Here is a 20,616-nt window from a genome sequence, read left to right as displayed (position 1 = left end):
TTCCAAGGGAAGTCCTGCAAGTTGAGCACAACTCACATCTTTGGGTATGAAATCAATATTATTTTAAACTAGACTGAAATGCAATGTGTAATACTTGTGTAACATGTGAAAACAAACATTCTCAGCTTCTGAAGTTTTTAAAGTAACAAGTGGTGCTTTGCAGGAAAACACAAAGACATAGACTAATATAACTTGATTCAGCTCCATCAACACTTTCACAAGAAACTGAAATGGACTTACGGTTTTATAAACATTACAGGAATAATCATATAGTAATTCTCCTTTTGGTCACACTTTACAATAATGGGTATCAATGCTTAATGATTTAATGTATGAATACCACAGGAATAACTCATGAATACCTTATGTACTTAGTATGAGCTCTGCTGTTAATCACATGTAACAAGGTGAGGGTCAGGGTGAGGGATAGGGTTACAGACTAGGTTTGAGCTTAGAGCATATACATGTGATCAACATCAGAACACAGTGGAAGTGCATGAGACAGTCATATGTTATTCCTGGGATTCATACAATAATTAATTAAGAATTGGTGCCCATTATTATAAAGTGTCACCCTCCTTTTCATAATGTTTAAGTTTGTTTGTTTTAAATAAGCCCACAAGACAAAAGCTATCTGGCCTAGCAAGCAAATGCTGGGAGAAATGTCATTCTCTTCTTAAAATAACTCAGTGCAGACTGGGAGTTAGTCAACAGGTGGACGTTTGCTCACAAAGGCTGCTAGAACACTGAAAGGGTGCCAGCTCCAAATTATGAGAATAGTAGCAGAGAGAGCCAGCACTTCAACTATTTTGCTTTTTGTCTTTTTCCAAAACGTATCAATATATTTTAATATTGATTATACAGCTCTAGAAAAAATAACAGCCCACTTAACATTGATTTCTGAACTCAGAGTGGTCTCTTAATTTTTTCCAGAGCTGTATATATTGTCACATTGTTTAAATAACACTTTTTTAAACTAAACTAGTAGTTTGATATTCTGAAGCATACAAATCAGTGGGAAACCTGTGTATATGTATAGGCACCACAAAGTATGGTAAACTTTCCATTAGACCTTCTCACATTAACACAGTATTGTTGAAAAGATCCAAAGTGTTTCAGGGCTATAGCTTCCCAGTGAATGTATTGGCACAAGTGCAGTCATCTGTAGTGAGACGTATTATTGGTATATTTCTTAGCAGAAACCCTTATCCAGGGCATTGTTACAATATATCACATTATTTATTTTATATACAGTAACCCGTTTATACAGATGAAGGTACAATAGCAGTGTCACCCAGATATGTTTTTGCTACCACCTTTTACATTTGAATAAATGGGAATGTTTTATTCATTATGATTTTCTATGGTTTATAGCCCCTTCAGCATATCCTTTTGTTACCAGTTTGCTTTTGTGGAGTTCTTTTAATCTCTTATTTCTTATTGATATAGTTGGTACTTGTATTTCTGTTTTGTGGGATGATATTAAACCTAATGTAATACAAATGTTGACAATGATCTCAGTGTCATAAAGACCTTCCATGAACAGTAATTATCTCTTGGCTGGATAATTTTACTCCACTATGGTGGTAATCAGAAGATAGCAGCACTTGACATCAAGTTTGCTTAAGATGAACCTAAGAGGAGTATTGTTCCTTTCTGAGCCTGCTTTTTATAAGTATGTCCCTGAACACTGAGTTTGACTAACGTTGATTCCAGAACACGGCATGCCTGTGACTGGAACTACCCCAGCTGCTCTTGTCTGTCTTGTCAGCCAAGACTGAAAATTCTTGAACACTGTAAAAGCCAGAGGACAGGCTTGTTGCAGAGATGGTGGAATCGATGGGAACTCCAAAGCGAAACATGATTTTAAAATGAAACAGACAGATGGTATTGTGCAGTTTGCTTGAAATTTACCCTTCCTGGAATAAGTATGAAGCTTGTAGAACACATTCCACTTCTACAAATCCTCTTTCTGGCACATGTCAGCTTCAATACAGGACTACAAAAAGGTTGGTTCCAATTTTTGTTATGCTGTAATGACTGTGTAACTGGAACAAATTGTATGAGGTCCTTTTCATTGTAGGAATATTAACTGTTTCTGCACTGAAAGTTAGACTTTCTCTAAGCAAAGTCTGTTTGTATTGTATTAGTGTCATCCTGTTCCGAGGATGACAGAATAATAAAATATCATATTAGCCTATTTTACCTGTTTTGTTTTATACACAGTGCAATGTTTACAGCCTGAGAAGGTTTTTTTTTAACAACTTTAAATAATATTATTAAATGTGTCACTTTTATTGTAGGTCTACATTTGTCATATCAGATAGGTTTAATAATTGATATTGAAGTATATTCAGCTGTGTCTGGTGTCAATGCCAGATTTTATATTTAATTTTCCATTAATTAGTTTAAAAGTCAAAGGAGAAGTTGTTACATGTTGTATTAAAGCTAGAAACCTCTAAAGGCAGTCATTTAACAAATGGTTTCATGGATTGGATGGTATGGGTTAATTTACAGCTATAGAATGTAATGGTACTTTCAGTTAAATTTCAGTTCTATCCCTACCTAGAATGCGTATTCCTGTTTTTTTCCATATATATATATATATATATATATATATATATATATATATATATATATATATATATATATATATCATGCAGATTCCTAATTCCTAATATCATTATAAATTGGCATGACAGTTCCCTTCAGGCCACATAAAAAGTATGCAAATGGATCTTTTGATTAAACAATTAATTTTATAATCTATCTAATGTTATTTTTCAGCACTTCAGCACTTCCGCAACAGGTAGCTTAAGTATATTTTTGTATTTGCCTAGCAATAATTGGGCCACAGATATCCTGGATTCAAACAAATTATGGCGATCTCTTGTATGGTTCTCCTTTTATGGATTTTCATAGGTTATGCACTCTCAGTTCAACAAGAACAAGATAAATATTTAATTCAATCCACACAGATTTTAGATTTCATAAATTGTCCAAAAAGTGTCCAATACTAAAAAGCAATGTAGTTACTGGGGACTCTTTTAACACTTGTGGCTCAATATCCTTGACAATATCCTTGAAGGGGTGCTTTCATCCTGTTCAGAGGGTGGTAACAAACAATCGTATGATACATATGCTGAATAAATACCATTTTCTCTTTGGCATCTATAATGTAATTTATATGTATATGTACATTAGACCTCATGCACTTATTGACTGCAATTGTGTGTTGTGTAGTAAAACCACCTTCATCTTATGCAATTAAGCAACTGAGGTCACAAATCTATGCAAAGGAGGCTGTCTGAATTCATAGTGGTCATGGATTTGTCACCAGATGTATTTTCCATGCAACCTACAAGAAGAAGAAAAAGACAATAGACTGAAGATTCTTGTTTTTACCATTGTATGTTATATTAACACATTCCACACAAAGGGCCTTATTAAATCAAAATGTTTATGCTGTGAATCACTTGCAATGGCATTAGCAGCATTATTGCAATTGGATTTCAGCCTGCTACATGCTAATGGTATCAAATCTAAAATGGAGCCAAAGCCTAACTTGCACAGATCAGAAGTATATTGTTGAATAGTTATAGCATAGATTATATAAATTATTCTACAAATGTGTAATTAGGCCTAACAGCATGTAAATATAACTTTTTGTTTGCAAAATGTACAGTAAATAATCACCCACTTATTTTTAAGAAGGTTGTCTGAACACTTCGAACCACACAGCTCAACCCAATAGAGGATAAAATCGTTATGCCAAAAGACCAGTGACCTGATACAGGAGTTTTATACACAACTAATATCACCATAATGAGCTCATGTAAAAAAATATGTATTGTATTAATTACTGTAATCATACATATATTCAAGTTCATATTTTTTTTGTGAAACAGTAGAAAAAAGGGATACAAAGACAGAAGAAAATAATTAAGTACTGGGAGTAACACAAAAAAGAGGAGTGTGTATGGTATATAGTGTATGGTATATACACTATATAAGTTTTATTTTCTGCATCCCCTCCTTTATAACTATTAGTAACATTGACACTGAGATGTGGTTCAGCTGTAATTATTATAGCTTATACTGAGTGATTTTTTAAGGTCAATGTCTTTTTGTTACTTCTGTAGAGAATCCTTGAATCAGGGTTTTAGTTTACTTAGCTTTGCTTAACACATTTGGTGTGACGATCCCTTAAGTCTTTTCTTTAACTTTGCCTTCTACAAGACCCCACAATGAACCTTACACTTCCAAGTTTGGAAACTGTCTATTGCTCTGCACTGGGATTTGGCAGACACTGACTTAAGGGAATCCAGCTGGTGGAATATACCAAGTAACAGAGAGAGGATAAATGTATGTACTTTAAAACCTTGCAAATAATGTATTAATGATCTTGGGGCAAACTGAAATGACGTGCTGAAAGAGAAAAAGCAATAAGTGTGGTGGCTAAACTGTTTTAACATATCAAAAACATATCAGAGGCTGAATTACTGAATAGTTTTACCGATGCTTGAGTGCTTCCAACTCCACTTTGAAAACAAATAATTTGTTACTCTCTAGACTTATATTGTTTGATGGGAATATTCATTGAAGTTCCATATTAAAGATTTCTATAGCCTATTATTCAGCATCTCTTCATGGGGAAGGGTTAAAACTCCTAATAGTTTTTTTTTTTTTTAATATGAAGGTTACTGAATATTTTTTTTAATCACCTCAGTATGTTTTGTTTGTCAAGATGACCTTTTTTCCAGCAGCATATGATGGAGCTAAACATTCCCATTTAGTAAACTTATTTTGGTAGGATCTAATTCGTAAAGTAGACAACTTAATAAGTGAAGCTTTCAAAAATATTTATACAGAGATATTTGTCTTAAAAAAAAAATCATTTTCACATTCATCACTTTCTGAAGACATTTAAATGTTATTCACATTTAAATATACATTCCCCTTAGAATGCAGAACGTGTTTACAAATGAATAAGACTGATGCCTAACAAACTTCCTAGTAGAAACAAACTACAGCATTTTTTTCATTAATTGAGCACATTTGCAGATTAAAATATGTCTAAACAAGACATTCCAGATTTTGAATATAATTTGTTTGGATCTGTTAGTGTCTCTAAATCTTAATTATGTTATTTAAATCTGAAAAGACTAAAGCAATTTTTGGTGTTATCTGCAGCCTCCTGTTCCTTAATGTGTGTCAAGTTTTGAATCCTCTTCTGGGTTCCAAGTGATATGCTATTTTTACATGTGCTTAAATTATTATTTGCAGTAACTGCTTAAAAAATAACTCTGTGTATTTGAGGAACAGTGTGGGAAAGAAAAGTGTCTCCATGTTGCAATGGCTTTGATGTATAAGGCTTCACATATATGCTTCAACCCACAGTGGTTTTTCATGACCAGATCTAAGGAAGCTTTGTAGAAGCTTTTTTAAATGTATATATTTATTATTTTTAAACAGTTTTGGGTGTAAACAAAACAGAAATAAGCCAATACCCAATGGAGTGTCAAACAAACAGGAAAATGCAGGTTTTATAAGTTGCTATGTTAATGGAAGCAACCTAACTATTCTAAACCAAGCTCACAGGAAGATACAAGTTTAGATCCCACCAGTGTCACTGGCATTCATCTGCTGAAAGTTCCTGGACATCCACACTTCCACATATCCCAAGCTTGTGGAGATTGCAGATGGCCATCCAGTACTAATCCTCAAGTGTATCAGGCTGTCAGCATAGGACTAAAATAGGAGATTGTGCCATTGAAACACAGAAAGATTATAAAGCAAATACTCAGAAAAGCAACATTGTGGGGCACTAGATTAACATAGCATTGGGCATGATATTGGCCTGCAAAAGAGGCCTGCAAGGGTATCAATGCATTTGTTGAGGAGTTCCACTGCCAACTTTGAGTAGGACAGCACTGACAGTCTCAACAGATGTAGCTTAATTGTTGCTACAGCAGGAAACCACATTCAATGTGGCAAGAATAGGTGCTCCACGTAGCCCCAAAAATCAATCATATCTAATCACGCTAATGCGGTTTGATCGCACTCGTAAAAACCTTGAAAGGGCTTCTGAATTAATGAGGTTGGATATGTTTGAGTGTTACTGCAGTGCTTCATCCTTATTAGACTTTTGAAGGTCAACAAGAGACCGAGAGGAAGTAACACTGAGAGAATGAACAGATGGGATGGTTTTGCTTTTAGGACAGTAAGAGAAGAGGCAAGCAGCAGCAGGAGGGAGAACAGAACAGAACTCAATATGAGTAGTTTTGAAAAAGGAAGTCTGGTAGGGCGATGTCATTTAGAGAATCTGTTGTGTAGGGCAGTTCTATGTATATTATTTCAACATACCAGAAAAAGATGATTACTTTAGGTCAGTCACTCTTTTATCACCACTTAACTTTGATTTCTGAACTTGGCATGGTCTCTTAATTTTTTCCAGAGCTGTAAATGTGTAGAAGCAGTGTTTCATAACAGTGATGATAAATGTGTCAAAGCTGCTAAAGGTCAAACGTTTTGGCCAAAATGCTAGTTCTCTATGATCAGAGAAGATGGTGGCCAATTCATTGAGAGCTGGAATTGAATGAGATAAGAAAAAGTAATTATCAACTTTAACAAAAAAATAAGCAAGTACTAATGATACATTATGTACTGTCTTTTGGATGCTGTTATCAGTTAATTGTCCATTGCTGACTTGCTTTTATCTTAATTTATGTTTCTTTGGTAAAACTACAGTGCATATCCATCTAAAATACAAACACAAACACAATTAATATAAAGTAATATCTCAGTTTTACAAAGCATATTTAAAGAAAAGCTAGAAAAGCTAATCATACAGGTACTTTGTTCTGTCATTTGAAATGCGTGATATCCTATAACTAAGTGAGTACTTTTGTTTTCCTTTAATTCATAAAAGTAAAATTTTGGAAAACTTTCTCCTCAGCACCTCGTATCACTACCCTTCTTGAAAATCTGGATGTGCTGTTGGAGCAGAATGCCACTTTTATATGTGAAGTGGATTCATACCCTCCTGCTGGCATTACTTGGACTCGCAATCATGAAACAATTAAGTAAGCAACTCTTAATCCACCTGCACTGAACTGAAATGTTTCCTCCATTTTCAAATTTGTTTTAATTAAATCTTTACTTTTGCCTTTAGATAGATCAATCAAAATGTACACACGTTGTTAGGAACTATAATATTTACTGTAAAATATTTGCATATCATTACTTTGGTTTGGTACAAAAAACAAAATATATGTATGTGTTGGTCAACTAGTGCTGGGTTAGTGCATGAATATCATTTTTGGGGGAGGGGTTGTTTGTTTCTCTGTGCTTTTAACTTAAAATCACCCTTTCTGGGTTACTAAGGAAATGTATGCATATACAGTACATGCTGAGTCCTACATGTCAGCTGCAGTAAATGTTTTCCTTGTGTTTGCTTTGTTTCATGCAAACACAGAGGTTCCCCTTACCTCACCAGAGAAAATGGCCAAATGTTGATCATTCCAAATGTGAAGGACTCGGATAGTGGAGAGTACTGCTGCATTGCTAGTAATGGAGTAGGAGATGCTGCAAAAAGCTGTGGGGCCCTACAGCTGAAGATGAGTGAGTGAATATTAAAATAGAGTCATAGCCCTATTTTGATTCAAAGGCATGTTTTGTTAATGTGCTAATAAAAAGGGGGAGGTGGGAGGCATCTCCATATTAACAATATACAAAAACTATTGAAAACTAATGAGCCAAGCACCTCTCAGAGCATCCTTGTATCCTGTGTATAATTCATTGTTTCTGTGCCTTGCTTGGTATTTTTGGTCATTCTCATGTCGAAAACAAACACTTTGCTGACAAGGAACACGTTGCCCATGCTTTTAATCATGTCCACTTACACTTCCTTTTTGTTTTCGCTGAGGAGATGATTTAATAACATTAGTCTTGTATTGTCACTGTTCACGACACCTTGTTTTTCTATTATTCATGAATACTAAATGTCTCTTAAAACATTTTAAGCAAAATATGGTTAAAGTCTCTTGACATCTAGCTACAGACGTCTCTGAGAAAAGTCAGCATGTTTTCAATATGCAAAAACAACAAGCAAAAAACAACAAACAACAACAACAGAAATAACTCCTTGTCTTTCAGAACCCCAGATCAAGCGACATCCAATAAATGTCACCATGGTTACGGGCTCAAAGGCTGTGCTTCCGTGTGTCACCCTGGGCAACCCCAAACCTGATATCTCATGGATCAAAGATGAAGATCTAGTAAAGGTAACTTTGCTCATTAATTTTCCACCAACTTCCATGCAGGCTTGATGTCAGTTTAGTGTTTGCAAATCAGACCTTGCTCAAATTCAAACCACCTGATACACATATCACCAACCAAGGGACAAACACGCCATGCCAAAAGACTGCTCCCCTGACACAGAGGCTTTGAATATTCTCTAATGTCAAGGGTAGTGGTGCCTTCATAACAGACTCACACACCTTACAGTACTAGGGCACTGCAGAAATAAATTGACTTCCGGTTTTCTGCATGTCATGATTGCTGAATGATACTGAAATACATGTTTTGTTTTTAATCAGTTAATTCGATTCTGCATGGAAACTTTACGAAGCTGCAGGTAAAGGCTAAATGACTAGCTGACTGAATTACAGATCCACACAACTTTAACTGATGAAACAATCTGAAACATATAACTGCCGTGGTGGTTGACTCCAACGTACGAGTCTTAAGTGTAAGAATGATATTAGCCTTTTGAGAAAGCAGTTCCTGTAGTATAAGGGAAACCGTTAAATCTCATTTCACTTATTTGCAGAGTTGGTACTTGAGGTGAGTGACAGGGGAGTTATGACTTGAGTCTTGAGTTGAATCTTTGACAACAATTTGACAAGAACAATCTGTCTTCAGGCAAAATGTTATTGTATTCACTGGTTACATTTAGCTATATCTTCTCTTTAAGTTTCAGACTAATTTCTTATTTACTAATAACTTTTTCTTGGTTTCACTATTTTAACTTCATTAATAAAAAAAACATCTTTCTTTATGGTTTGTGTCAAACAATGATATCTTAACCCCTTAAATGCAATTCAAGGCACACTTGTAAGCCCTTCCACTTGAGGCAAAAAAGTTCAGATCGGTACAGAAAGCGCCATTTTATCAATTTATTCAGTCAAAACAGGAAATACTGCGGTACAGGATAACTTTTATAATGTGGATGCTACTAGCTCCAGTATTATCAGTGCCAATGCTTGAATGTGATTGGATGTCCCCGGGACAGGCCTCATCTGGCCTGGGTACTGCTAATAGCAGGATGTGTACAGTAAAACATGGAATCCTTGTTTCATTAGCTCAGACACAATTTCTGAAACTTAAGAGTAGAATGTAAATCTTTCTATTCTGGCACATATATTTGTGTGCTTGTTTCCACAGGTATATAAAGGAATTCATAAGCTAATTCATAAAATATTGTTAGATCAGATTGCTCTAATTGGTTTGTCCTATTAATCTCAGTTGATTTAAAGTAAAATTTTAAAAGTTATACCATTTTTTTTTTTTTTTTTTTATCCACAGCATTTGCTTACAAACTTTAATTTTGTTTATATATGTATATACTTGCAGGTCAGTGATCGCATATCCATTATGGATTATGGTGCTTTAAAGATTCAGGATATTCAAAAGCCGGATGCAGGGCAATACCGCTGTGTAGCAAAGAACAGCTTTGGGGTCGCGTTTTCCAAACCTGTAACCATTGAAGTGCAAGGTAAGTTTTCAAGTGAATTATATTATAATTACATATTATTACTAATTTTACAACTTTAAAATGTTCCTCCCCAGTAATCCACACTACCCGTCCTTGAAAATAGGTTTAATTTGGCAAGGTGAAATAAAACCAGAAAATTAGACTGAAGTTGCTGTTGCTTTAGAATGAATGGATTTATTTTCAAGAAAACGGCTGTTCTAGATTACATAAAGCATATGGATACATTTCACTATTTTAATGTCTAGTATATAAATCCACATGAATGTATTTATTTTGTAAGTTATTCATGCATGTCTAATGTGTGTCTCTTTATAGCTCCAGCCAGGATATTAAAAGTTCCCAAAGAGAAAAGAGTTCCGTTTGGTACAGAAATAACACTGGAGTGTAATGCGACTGGTAATCCAATTCCTACAATAACGTGGCTGGAAAACGGAGATACTGTGAGTCCCTATAGTATATACGATTTATAATTTAAACTATTACTGTAATCTTGAGGCGATCTGTTTGGACTGATGTCAGAATAATAGTGCTGAATTGTTTTAATATTGGTGAAATTAGTATCTTTCCAAAATATACGGTAGTGAGCAGATTTACTTTTGTAAATTATTGTTTTTTAAAATCTGGGGGAATTGCCAAAACAGACTAAATATTTTGGTTTGGTCAAAAAGCAACAGCTAAGGCATACCATAAAACAGCACAATGTGTCTGCTGGAAATGATGCATTACAAAAAATGTTGAAATTTGTTTGAGTAAAACAAACATAAGAACAGCTGACTTCAATTACCTCATTCAGTAGGCTTAATAATTTTCAGTCAAATCTAAAACAGAAATTAATAATTGGTTTCTTTCTAATTTGCAAAGTAAACCATTTATTATAATAATTATTTTAAAATAGTATAAATTCTCATCAGTCTATTATGGTGACAAAATATACATTAGCAGCTGAACAAAAAAATGAATGCAATGACTACAGCTTTCAAAATTATGTTGACTGTAACTTTGCCCCCACCAGATAACACAGAGGGGGCTTTTAATGTCAGAGACCACATTTCTAGTATTCGTTGTGATATTTCAGTCCTGCCTGAAGAAAAGGCTGCAGTTGCTTGCCAAAGTAATTAACACTTTTCCTAATATTTAAGCCAATAAGAAGAAGAGTTTATTCATTACTGTGGCAATGCTAACAGAATAATCATAATAGAATCTATTTATAAACAGGCACACAGGGAGTACGCACAATAAGGATGATGTGGAGCTGAATGTTAAATAAAATAATAAACATGGTGTGTTTTGAAAGTTACTAAATATTTGCTGGGATTTTAGTGCTAAAGGGTGAGGGCGTAAAGCTGTGACCACTTCTCACCATCTCGGCACCTAGATTTATACAATGTTATTTTCATTCATAGTACTTTGTAATAAAGTACAAATACACTAACTGTTTGACCCCTTGGCTCAGGCATGAGTATTGCTCTGATCCTGATCATAGGAATGCTTTATAAAAATAAAGGCGTTTGTTTTAAATAGTTTAAATATTAGCACCCTACTTAAAATGGTGGTCTTGGCCTTTATATAGAGAGACAAAAAATAATTGGATCATGTTGCTTGATGAATATTTAACTCCAAGTTTAAGCAGGAAATGCTGTGAGTAAATCAGCCCACCTGCAGAGTGCAGATTCAAATTGCAATAGTTGAAGGTGAATTTCCATAATTTAATAAGTCTCTGGTAAGCAAGAAGCCATCAACAAGTGTTACATTTTGAATCTGCAATTGGCAGCTTTCATGTAGTCCTGGCAATTGTCTTCAGTTAAATTGCTTTAAATTCAGTTAATGCAAAAATAATCCAGATGATCATGTAAAAATTGAATGCACAATTTAATGTTGAATAGACCTGAAGTTAGGTTGTGAATTGGTGTTCAAGTTGGTTCATCCCAGTTGGCTGTCTTAAATTATACTGAGAAACTAGGTGTTAATTAATACCAGCTGTTGCAGCTGATGTGTCGTTGGCTTTATTTCGGAAGTAGCAAGCCGCGGTCTCCAGAATATATTACTCATGTTTCTCTAGCAGTCTTGAGTTGAAGCCGTGCATCTCTTTGGGATTTTGACTTATAGGCCTACTTTATGACCCTGGAAAGAACAGTACTGTCTCCCTTAAACACTCTGCTACAGGATGTTTATGGCATAGAGACATGTCCTTGTTAAAACTAGAACTGATGCATATATTTTTGGTACCTTGTGCCAGATCTTACAAGTTATTTTAGGATTGTGTTTCTAAATAAACCTATAACAAAACTAAATAAATACAATGATGGATGTATGCCATTTTAAACCTTTTTGATAGTTTTTAAACTCATATTATATACACACATATACATATAAGGTATGTACACTACTAGATTGTATGAAGGTCGCTACAGAATAAAGCCCCATTCGCACTGAAATGCCGGAAAATTGCCGGCAATGTTTACTGGGCTACTGGTCCTAACCAGGGCGCCGGGTCAGTCCGGACTCACTACCAACAACTAGTCAGGAGGAAAAGACAAACGATACAATACATGTGTGTTTTTGCGCTGTGGGCAGTTCATGTGTGTGTTTGCGCTGTGGGCAGTTCATGTGTGTTTTTGCGCTGTGGGCAGTTCATGTGTGTGTTTGCGCTGTGGGCAGTTCATGTGTGTGTTTGCGCTGTGGGCAGTTCATGTGTGTGTTTGCGCTGTGGGCAGTTCATGTGTGTTTTTGCGCTGTGGTCAGTCCATGTGTGTGTTTGCGCTGTGGGCAGTTCATGTGTGTTTTTGTGCTGTGGGCAGTTCATGTGTGTGTTTGCGCTGTGGGCAGTTCATGTGTGTGTTTGCGCTGTGGGCAGTTCATGTGTGTTTTTGCGCTGTGGTCAGTTCATGTGTGTGTTTGCGCTGTGGGCAGTTCATGTGTGTTTTTGTGCTGTGGGCAGTTCATGTGTGTGTTTGCGCTGTGGGCAGTTCATGTGTGTTTTTGCGCTGTGGGCAGTTCATGTGTGTTTTTGCGCTGTGGGCAGTTCATGTGTGTTTTTGCGCTGTGGGCAGTTCATGTGTGTGTTTGCGCTGTGGGCAGTTCATGTGTGTTTTTGCGCTGTGGGCAGTTCATGTGTGTGTTTGCGCTGTGGGCAGTTCATGTGTGTTTTTGCGCTGTGGGCAGTTCATGTGTGTTTTTGCGCTGTGGGCAGTTCATGTGTGTGTTTGCGCTGTGGGCAGTTCATGTGTGTTTTTGCGCTGTGGGCAGTTCATGTGTGTTTTTGCGCTGTGGGCAGTTCATGTGTGTGTTTGCGCTGTGGGCAGTTCATGTGTGTTTTTGCGCTGTGGGCAGTTCATGTGTGTTTTTGCGCTGTGGGCAGTTCATGTGTGTGTTTGCGCTGTGGGCAGTTCATGTGTGTTTTTGCGCTGTGGGCAGTTCATGTGTGTTTTTGCGCTGTGGGCAGTTCATGTGTGTGTTTGCGCTGTGGGCAGTTCATGTGTGTTTTTGCGCTGTGGGCAGTTCATGTGTGTTTTTGCGCTGTGGGCAGTTCATGTGTGTGTTTGCGCTGTGGGCAGTTCATGTGTGTGTTTGCGCTGTGGTCAACTGAACAAATCTCGACTGGTAAACGAAACGAAACGAACCGAGGCAACGAAGGTCTTCATCGAGGGTGTTACAAAGATATTTCTATTTTTGTTTTCTAAATGGAAAATAATGCAAATTAAAGTTAACACATCACAGCGTACAATTTTATCTAAAGATGCTGCGGGTGAGTGAGTGAGTCATTTTTCAGTCATTTTGCGGCTTATTTGTACTTTTGTTTGTGTGAGAAAATAAGTGTCAGAAATAACGAATTGCTATAAAAACCCTTCATTTAATGTATTATGTAAAGTAGCACTATATGTTTAAAGGTATGGCAGTAGCAGTAACATAATCCTAGATGGATATTTAGGGGACGTCACTGTGTTATTGTATATTTTTCAAAGCAAAGCAAAAATGCACCCCTACTCTGATTGGTTACGTCAGTCAGCTGACGCACTGCGTCCACACGCAAGGACTTGACAATGAATTTAGACTGAATTAGACTAGGACCCTTGCCTGAAAATGGCCAATAACCCATTCACACAGACCTTGCTGGCAACAATATTGAGGGAATGGGGTTTAAGACAGTTTAATCAGTATAGGATTTATGGGCTATTTAACTATGTTACTAATATTTTGTTCAAGTCATTTGCAAACTTTATCTATGTACCAGAGTTAAATGGATCGGACAAATTGTGTTGATTATTATGCACAACACAATAATCAAAAATAAGGCTTTACTTTGTCTTAAAAAAACAACAACCATAAATCAATAACTGTGTGCATGAAAGGGAGTGCATTTTGTCCAGCAGTAAAGCTTCAAAAATATAACAGCAGCTGAATGACATGGATTCATTATTGTTGGGGAAGAAATGGGTTTATTATTAGTGTGACTTAATTTGTTTATAGAATGTTGCCACCTAGCTGATCATGAATTCTGTCTGCTGTGTGACCGACCGACCACCCACGTTGAACAGGCAACAGTGGAAACAGCTGCCACTCATTTGGTGCCATTGAATAAAGTCACCCATGTGACCAGTCCATTAGATGCATAGTAGGTGTCATTTTAGATTATGAAAAAGAAACAGCTCTGAAAATGTTTTAATGTTTAATTTGTATTCTACATTATTTTTGAAAATCAGAAACATACATACAGTAAAAAGAGTGATATATATTTTTTCATTTCAGATTTCAGGTGCCTCCGTGGAGGAGACATTAGTGGGAGAGGTTATAAAATCTACACTACGGGTGGTTGTCAACAAGCCTGGTCTATACACATGTCTGGCCACAAATAGACACATTGGAGGTGCCAACACAGTAAAAGCCACTGCAAAGATCACTGTCTCAGGTAAGCACACAACCAACAAACAAAAAACATTTCACATGCCCAGTTTTTATTATACTATCCTAATGTATGTTTATATTCTAAATTATGATTCAGGTGAAATGGAAAGTAAATTGATTTCCATGCAATTAATCCTATAGTTTAGCAGAATAATTATCTCTACTTTTTAACAGAACAAACATGAACTAGATTCACATGCCTAGAGTCTTAGGTTAATCTCGGCACAGTGAGCAGAATGCGTTCTAATCCACTCTGACCTACATATGACTAACCTCACATGAAACTTCAGAACATTGTACAGCTGTTGAATACTGTGACCAAACACCTCAGTTGTTATTTGATAATGTGTTCAGCCTGTTAATTTATATAACTTACATCACTCTTTTTAAACTTGTAGTATATTTAATGAAATTTAGAGATACACACTGTAATTGTAATCAAAAATATATATTTTTTGTATTGCTGCAAAAAGAAAATTCAAAAATCTGTTCAAAAACAGGAGTGATGCAGCATTATTGTTGCTTTTGCAATGTGTCCTGGGAAGAATATTTCACAGCAATGCTGTTGTCCCACTCAGGGATGTAGATGTGTTTTCCAAAACATACATTTCAGAAATGTGAGAAATAATGTGATGAAATGTCATATTTGTACCCCATTCAATAATCTATTTTAGAGGATCAGCACAGTTTAAAGAGTAGAAAGCAATAAAACAACAGCTGTGAAAGAAATGTGACTACTTTAAAAGCTGTTGTCACAGACAGTAGCAATTTGTCCCTCCTGCCACAGCCATCCCTGCCCCCCAAGCAGTCTCTCTGGGTCCTTCACGCCTGTTACAATTCACACCTGTTTCATTCGTAGGCTCCACTCACACTCTTTGTTTCACATACTGGCATGGTCTATCGTAGTGCCTGCAAACACTATTCTCCCTCATTGATGGGTGAAAACTATTTAACCTTACTTTTCTTCTGTTGTCCTATTTTGCCCCTGGTTTTTGCTGGATCTTGTGACTTCCCAATAGAATGGAGGTAAGCTGCTTCTTTGCCAGTCAATTACTGATATATGTTGTTGGACATGATATTTGCTATTGGACAGATTTTTTTAAAGTTTTTTTAAATCTTTTGATTTTAAAATAACATATACATATCATTGCTTATGTAATACACAACAATATAATACAACTTACAGACAAAGAGTGGGCGAATTGCCAAGGAAATTAACATGCATGCTTCTAAATGCTCAATTGATTATTCATTGATGTAAATAAACAGTTGTATAAAGCCATTAAAATGTTAGGCATAATGAAGATAACGCCCAATGTGTTTTTCTTGGTAAGCAGTGTAACTAGAAAGGATGTGTCAGTCATTTGAAAAAATGTATGTTTTGCTTTACAAGTGAAATGTTCTGTGAATGCAGAATCGTGGCCTGTCAAATTGAGAAGCTGTTAGTTAAAGCCGACACCACACATTATACTGATTATCATTGTTGAATTATTGAGTATTTATTATTTTTATTTATTTATTTAAATGGAACATGTGTATTTACTTATACCATTTCCTTTCCTGGAATTCCTAATTAAACATTTCTTTAAGGCACAATTTAGAAATTATAGCCTGGACCAAAAATAATCTTCTAACATGAAACCTCATATTTTTGTGAATATCAGTTATTCTGCAATTGTTCTTTTTTGCAGGTAATTGAAATGATTATGAACATTTCCTGAATATTTAGTTTTTGCACTGTACAATTCCAATTTAATTTTATCTGTTTCATTTTTGTGAAAGTTGTAATTTAGAAGACTTATTTATCAGAAGTGAGATATATATATATATATATATACTTATGAAAGGTATTATTACTAGGAAATTATCAATTATTATTTTACAATATTTCAATTTGGAGTTAATTAAAGGAATATGTAATGCATTTTTATTGACTTGAGAAAAGAAGTACAATCCCTGGAACACAGTAAATGCTTTTCCCTCTGCTCTTCCACATCAGGTTGTACAAAGGTAGTGCAGGATACTGCAGCACATATCGAGGACTTGTGTGTAAAGGATCACTGCGGAAAGATGCTCTGGTGTTCTTCAACTACTCGTTCGCAGACCCAGAGGACTCTCAGGAATTCCTGGCTCAGAGCGCCTGGGCTGAGTTAGACCTCGTCAGTCCATTTTGTCGCCCTGCTGCTGAGTCCCTGCTATGCCATTACATATTCCAGGACTGCAATCCCTCTGGGTTAGGACCAGCCCCCAAACCAGTCTGCAGGTAATGTGTGTTACTCTACACAATGTAAAGCAGACTCACTGACCAACGATTGAAATAATGTCCAAAGTTGTATATTTGACATGATATATGTACAGGACTGAGCACAAACTGTTAACAGTTGTATCGCTGTGGTAGGAATTCGTACTTTTATGTAAAGTCATAGCCAAGTTAAAGTATTAATGCCCCCAATAGGTTTAAAAAAATAAATGAGTCAAATGTGTGTGCAGAAATATGTACGGTAAATACATGTTTTCTACATAATGTTATATTTTGCTACTAGAGGCACTGCTTGCCAAGTACTAAAGTGGCTCAGCATATTAAGACTGCGCTTCTTACATGCTGACATCTCATTTCAACTTTCATTTTCATATTTATTGCAATGGCCGGTAAACACTCTGAACGTTAATCTTATGAATTTTCAGAGAACACTGCCTAGCTGTGAAAGACTTATACTGCTACAAAGAATGGCTTTCCATGGAGGACAACTCCCGCAAAGACATCTATTCTTCAGGCCTGAAACTCACCTTACCTGACTGCCTTCACCTCCCAAGACAACGGACTGACCCAACAGTCTGCACTACAGTGCCTTTCATTGGTAATGGTTTCTCTTCCCTATGTTTCTTGTGACCAAAGGTGGAAACTATATCCAAAATTCCTACTCCAGCATTTTAAAAACAGAACTAAACAGAATCAGTATAAAAATGAACTAAATTAACCTATTTACTATGTGTGTTTTCTACTCCCCTTCCTGTTTCCTTTTCCAGTGGCATGTCGGTTCCAGTTAGCCAGATAAGATAAACCTTGATTTCACACTTGGAAACTGCTTTAATTGAGACAGAAATTAATTTCTAAATGAATAACAAAGTTTTACTTGTAAATATGGGCTATGCTGTTCATTTCATATGAATGGGATAATTGTTAACTAGATTCATAAACTAGGTTTAATGTGAAGTAGGCCTATTTGAAAAGTGTCACACAAGGACCCCTTTGGGAAATGGAAAACAATCAACACAAACCATGTATAATGTATACTCTAGGGACAGTTTGACATGTATTTATTCATGTATTTACTCTTGTTTCAGATGTTAAGAAAGACCAAGTCACAAGTAAGTATATTTTATTGTAGGTTGTTGAATTCTACTTATTTCCCCTATTGCCAATAATTATTAATAACAAATTATTATATTTTGTAAAAAAGATTAATACCCAAATAGATTATCTCCATATACACTCACCTAAAGGATTATTAGGAACACCTGTTCAATTTCTCATTAATGCAATTATCTAACCAACCAATCACATGGCAGTTGCTTCAATGCATTTAGGGGTGTGGTCCTGGTCAAGACAATCTCCTGAACTCCAAACTGAATGTCTGAATGGGAAAGAAAGGTGATTTAAGCAATTTTGAGCGTGGCATGGTTGTTGGTGCCAGACGGGCCGGTCTGAGTATTTCACAATCTGCTCAGTTACTGGGATTTTCACGCACAACCATTTCTAGGGTTTACAAAGAATGGTGTGAAAAGGGAAAAACATCCAGTATGCGGCAGTCCTGTGGGCGAAAATGCCTTGTTGATGCTAGAGGTCAGAGGAGAATGGGCCGACTGATTCAAGCTGATAGAAGAGCAACTTTGACTGAAATAACCACTCGTTACAACCGAGGTATGCAGCAAAGCATTTGTGAAGCCACAACATGTACAACCTTGAGGCGGATGGGCTACAACAGCAGAAGACCCCACCGGGTACCACTCATCTCCACTACAAATAGGAGAAAGAGGCTACAATTTGCACAAGCTCACCAAAATTGGACAGTTGAAGACTGGAAAAATGTTGCCTGGTCTGATGAGTCTCGATTTCTGTTGAGACATTCAGATGGTAGAGTCAGAATTTGGCGTAAACAGAATGACAACATGGATCCATCATGCCTTGTTACCACTGTGCAGGCTGGTGGTGGTGGGGGATGTTTTCTTGGCACACTTTAGGCCCCTTAGTGCCAATTGGGCATCGTTTAAATGCCACGGCCTACCTGAGCATTGTTTCTGACCATGTCCATCCCTTTATGACCACTATGTACCCATCCTCTGATGGCTACTTCCAGCAGGATAATGCACCATGTCACAAAGGTCGAATAATTTCAAATTGGTTTCTTGAACATGACAATGAGTTCACTGTACTAAACTGGCCCCCACAGTCACCAGATCTCAACCCAATAGAGCATCTTTGGGATGTGGTGGAACGGGAGCTTCGTGCCCTGGATGTGCATCCCACAAATCTCCATCAACTGCAAGATGCTATCCTATCAATATGGGCCAACATTTCTAAAGAATGCTTTCAGCACCTTGTTGAATCAATGCCACGTAGAATTAAGGCAGTTCTGAAGGTGAAAGGGGGTCAAACACAGTATTAGTATGGTGTTCCTAATAATCCTTTAGGTGAGTGTATGTGGTGTACTGTTTTATGTGTGTTGCAGGCCATCTTCTCATTTCAGAGGTGTGGATTAAGTTTTAACAATTTCAGATTTGTACTTTGAATTATGTGTAACAACTCTTTCACACTGTTAATGAAAATGTTTAATTTTCTTGATTATTTCACAGCAAAATGTTACAAAAATCGAGGCCGTTTTTACCAAGGAACTATTAATGTCACATTCTCTGGCACTCCTTGTCAAAAATGGAGTCAGATGGTAAGTGAATACTACTATTACTACTACTACTACTACTACTACTAAAATAATAGTAAAAAGGTTCTGTTGCTATCAATGCAGCACAGCACAGCTTACAAAATAACTGTTGAAATGAGCCTCTTCAAGCAATATGTGATGGATATGTGATTGGTGTATATATTCGCTTATTGTAGGGGTAGAAAAGCATTTGTTAATTTCTTATCCTAATAATGACTTCAAATATGTAATTAAGAACTGAGGTGGAATGAGAAACAGAAATGTCTTTGGTCATTGAGGCCCAGAATTGCCTCCACCTGGTTTATAGGAATGCTACAGTGAGGTAGGAGAGTTGGACGCCAGCAGTGCTGCCACCACATGGCTTTTTACAAGACTGTCTGAGCAGCAGCAACAGATGTGACACAGTGGGGTCCATTCTTGCACTGGCCAAGCTATATTCCTCATCCTTGATCAAGAAGGCATGCTTACATCTCCTGCAGTCTTTAGAGGGCACGTTAAAGGACAGGCCTCCGGGACTGTGGTTCTGATCTGAATTCTCAGATGCTTGTAAAGTTCCTGCTCTTCATCTTACAAATTGGCCTTTCAGAGATGCTTGGTGGAATACCATGCCGTACCTCCCTGTGCATGTTCTGTTGCAGTGATGGGAGGTTGTTTTCATGGGGGTTGGGGGTACACTTTTGTTTTGTCATGATTCTGTCAATGAATAAATCTCACATAACAAATTATCTGGGAGGAGTTTCAATTTTTGATAATTAAGTGAATATAAGACCTTAAGACTAAGGGCTTAGATGTATGTGTACATTCAGATTATTACTAGTGTTGTATTCTAAGCATAGTGTAAATGTATTGTGTACGTTTTGCGTTGGTGAAAAATATGAAGTAATCTACCGAGACTTGATAAGCCATAACATGTTTTCAATAGAAGATAAAAGCTTTATTTTTACATTTTACTGGTTATCCTGCGTTTAGTTCCTTTATGCTGCATTTGATTTTTGC

The 20,616-nt window shown here is 36.5% G+C and overlaps 1 protein-coding gene across 1 annotated transcript in view; it reads left to right on the top strand.

Moving 5' to 3' along the window:
* The first annotated feature begins 1,771 nt into the window (after positions 1–1,771).
* The window catches only part of musk (muscle, skeletal, receptor tyrosine kinase), a 28,765-nt gene continuing 9,920 nt past the window's right edge, over positions 1,772–20,616 (top strand). The window contains exons 1-12 of the mRNA XM_066711053.1: positions 1,772–2,009; positions 6,959–7,085; positions 7,478–7,623; positions 8,158–8,285; positions 9,637–9,778; positions 10,094–10,218; positions 14,525–14,684; positions 15,700–15,706; positions 16,680–16,943; positions 17,366–17,538; positions 18,026–18,049; positions 19,535–19,623. Coding sequence (XP_066567150.1) covers positions 1,931–2,009; positions 6,959–7,085; positions 7,478–7,623; positions 8,158–8,285; positions 9,637–9,778; positions 10,094–10,218; positions 14,525–14,684; positions 15,700–15,706; positions 16,680–16,943; positions 17,366–17,538; positions 18,026–18,049; positions 19,535–19,623 — 1,464 coding nt within the window. The 5' untranslated portion in view covers positions 1,772–1,930. The remainder of the gene's footprint in view (positions 2,010–6,958; positions 7,086–7,477; positions 7,624–8,157; positions 8,286–9,636; positions 9,779–10,093; positions 10,219–14,524; positions 14,685–15,699; positions 15,707–16,679; positions 16,944–17,365; positions 17,539–18,025; positions 18,050–19,534; positions 19,624–20,616) is intronic.

Source organism: Amia ocellicauda, chromosome 8 (genome assembly GCF_036373705.1).
Source record: "Amia ocellicauda isolate fAmiCal2 chromosome 8, fAmiCal2.hap1, whole genome shotgun sequence".
In the NCBI taxonomy this organism is placed as follows: Eukaryota; Metazoa; Chordata; class Actinopteri; order Amiiformes; family Amiidae; genus Amia; species Amia ocellicauda.
This window is presented reverse-complemented; position numbering and strand designations above follow the sequence as displayed.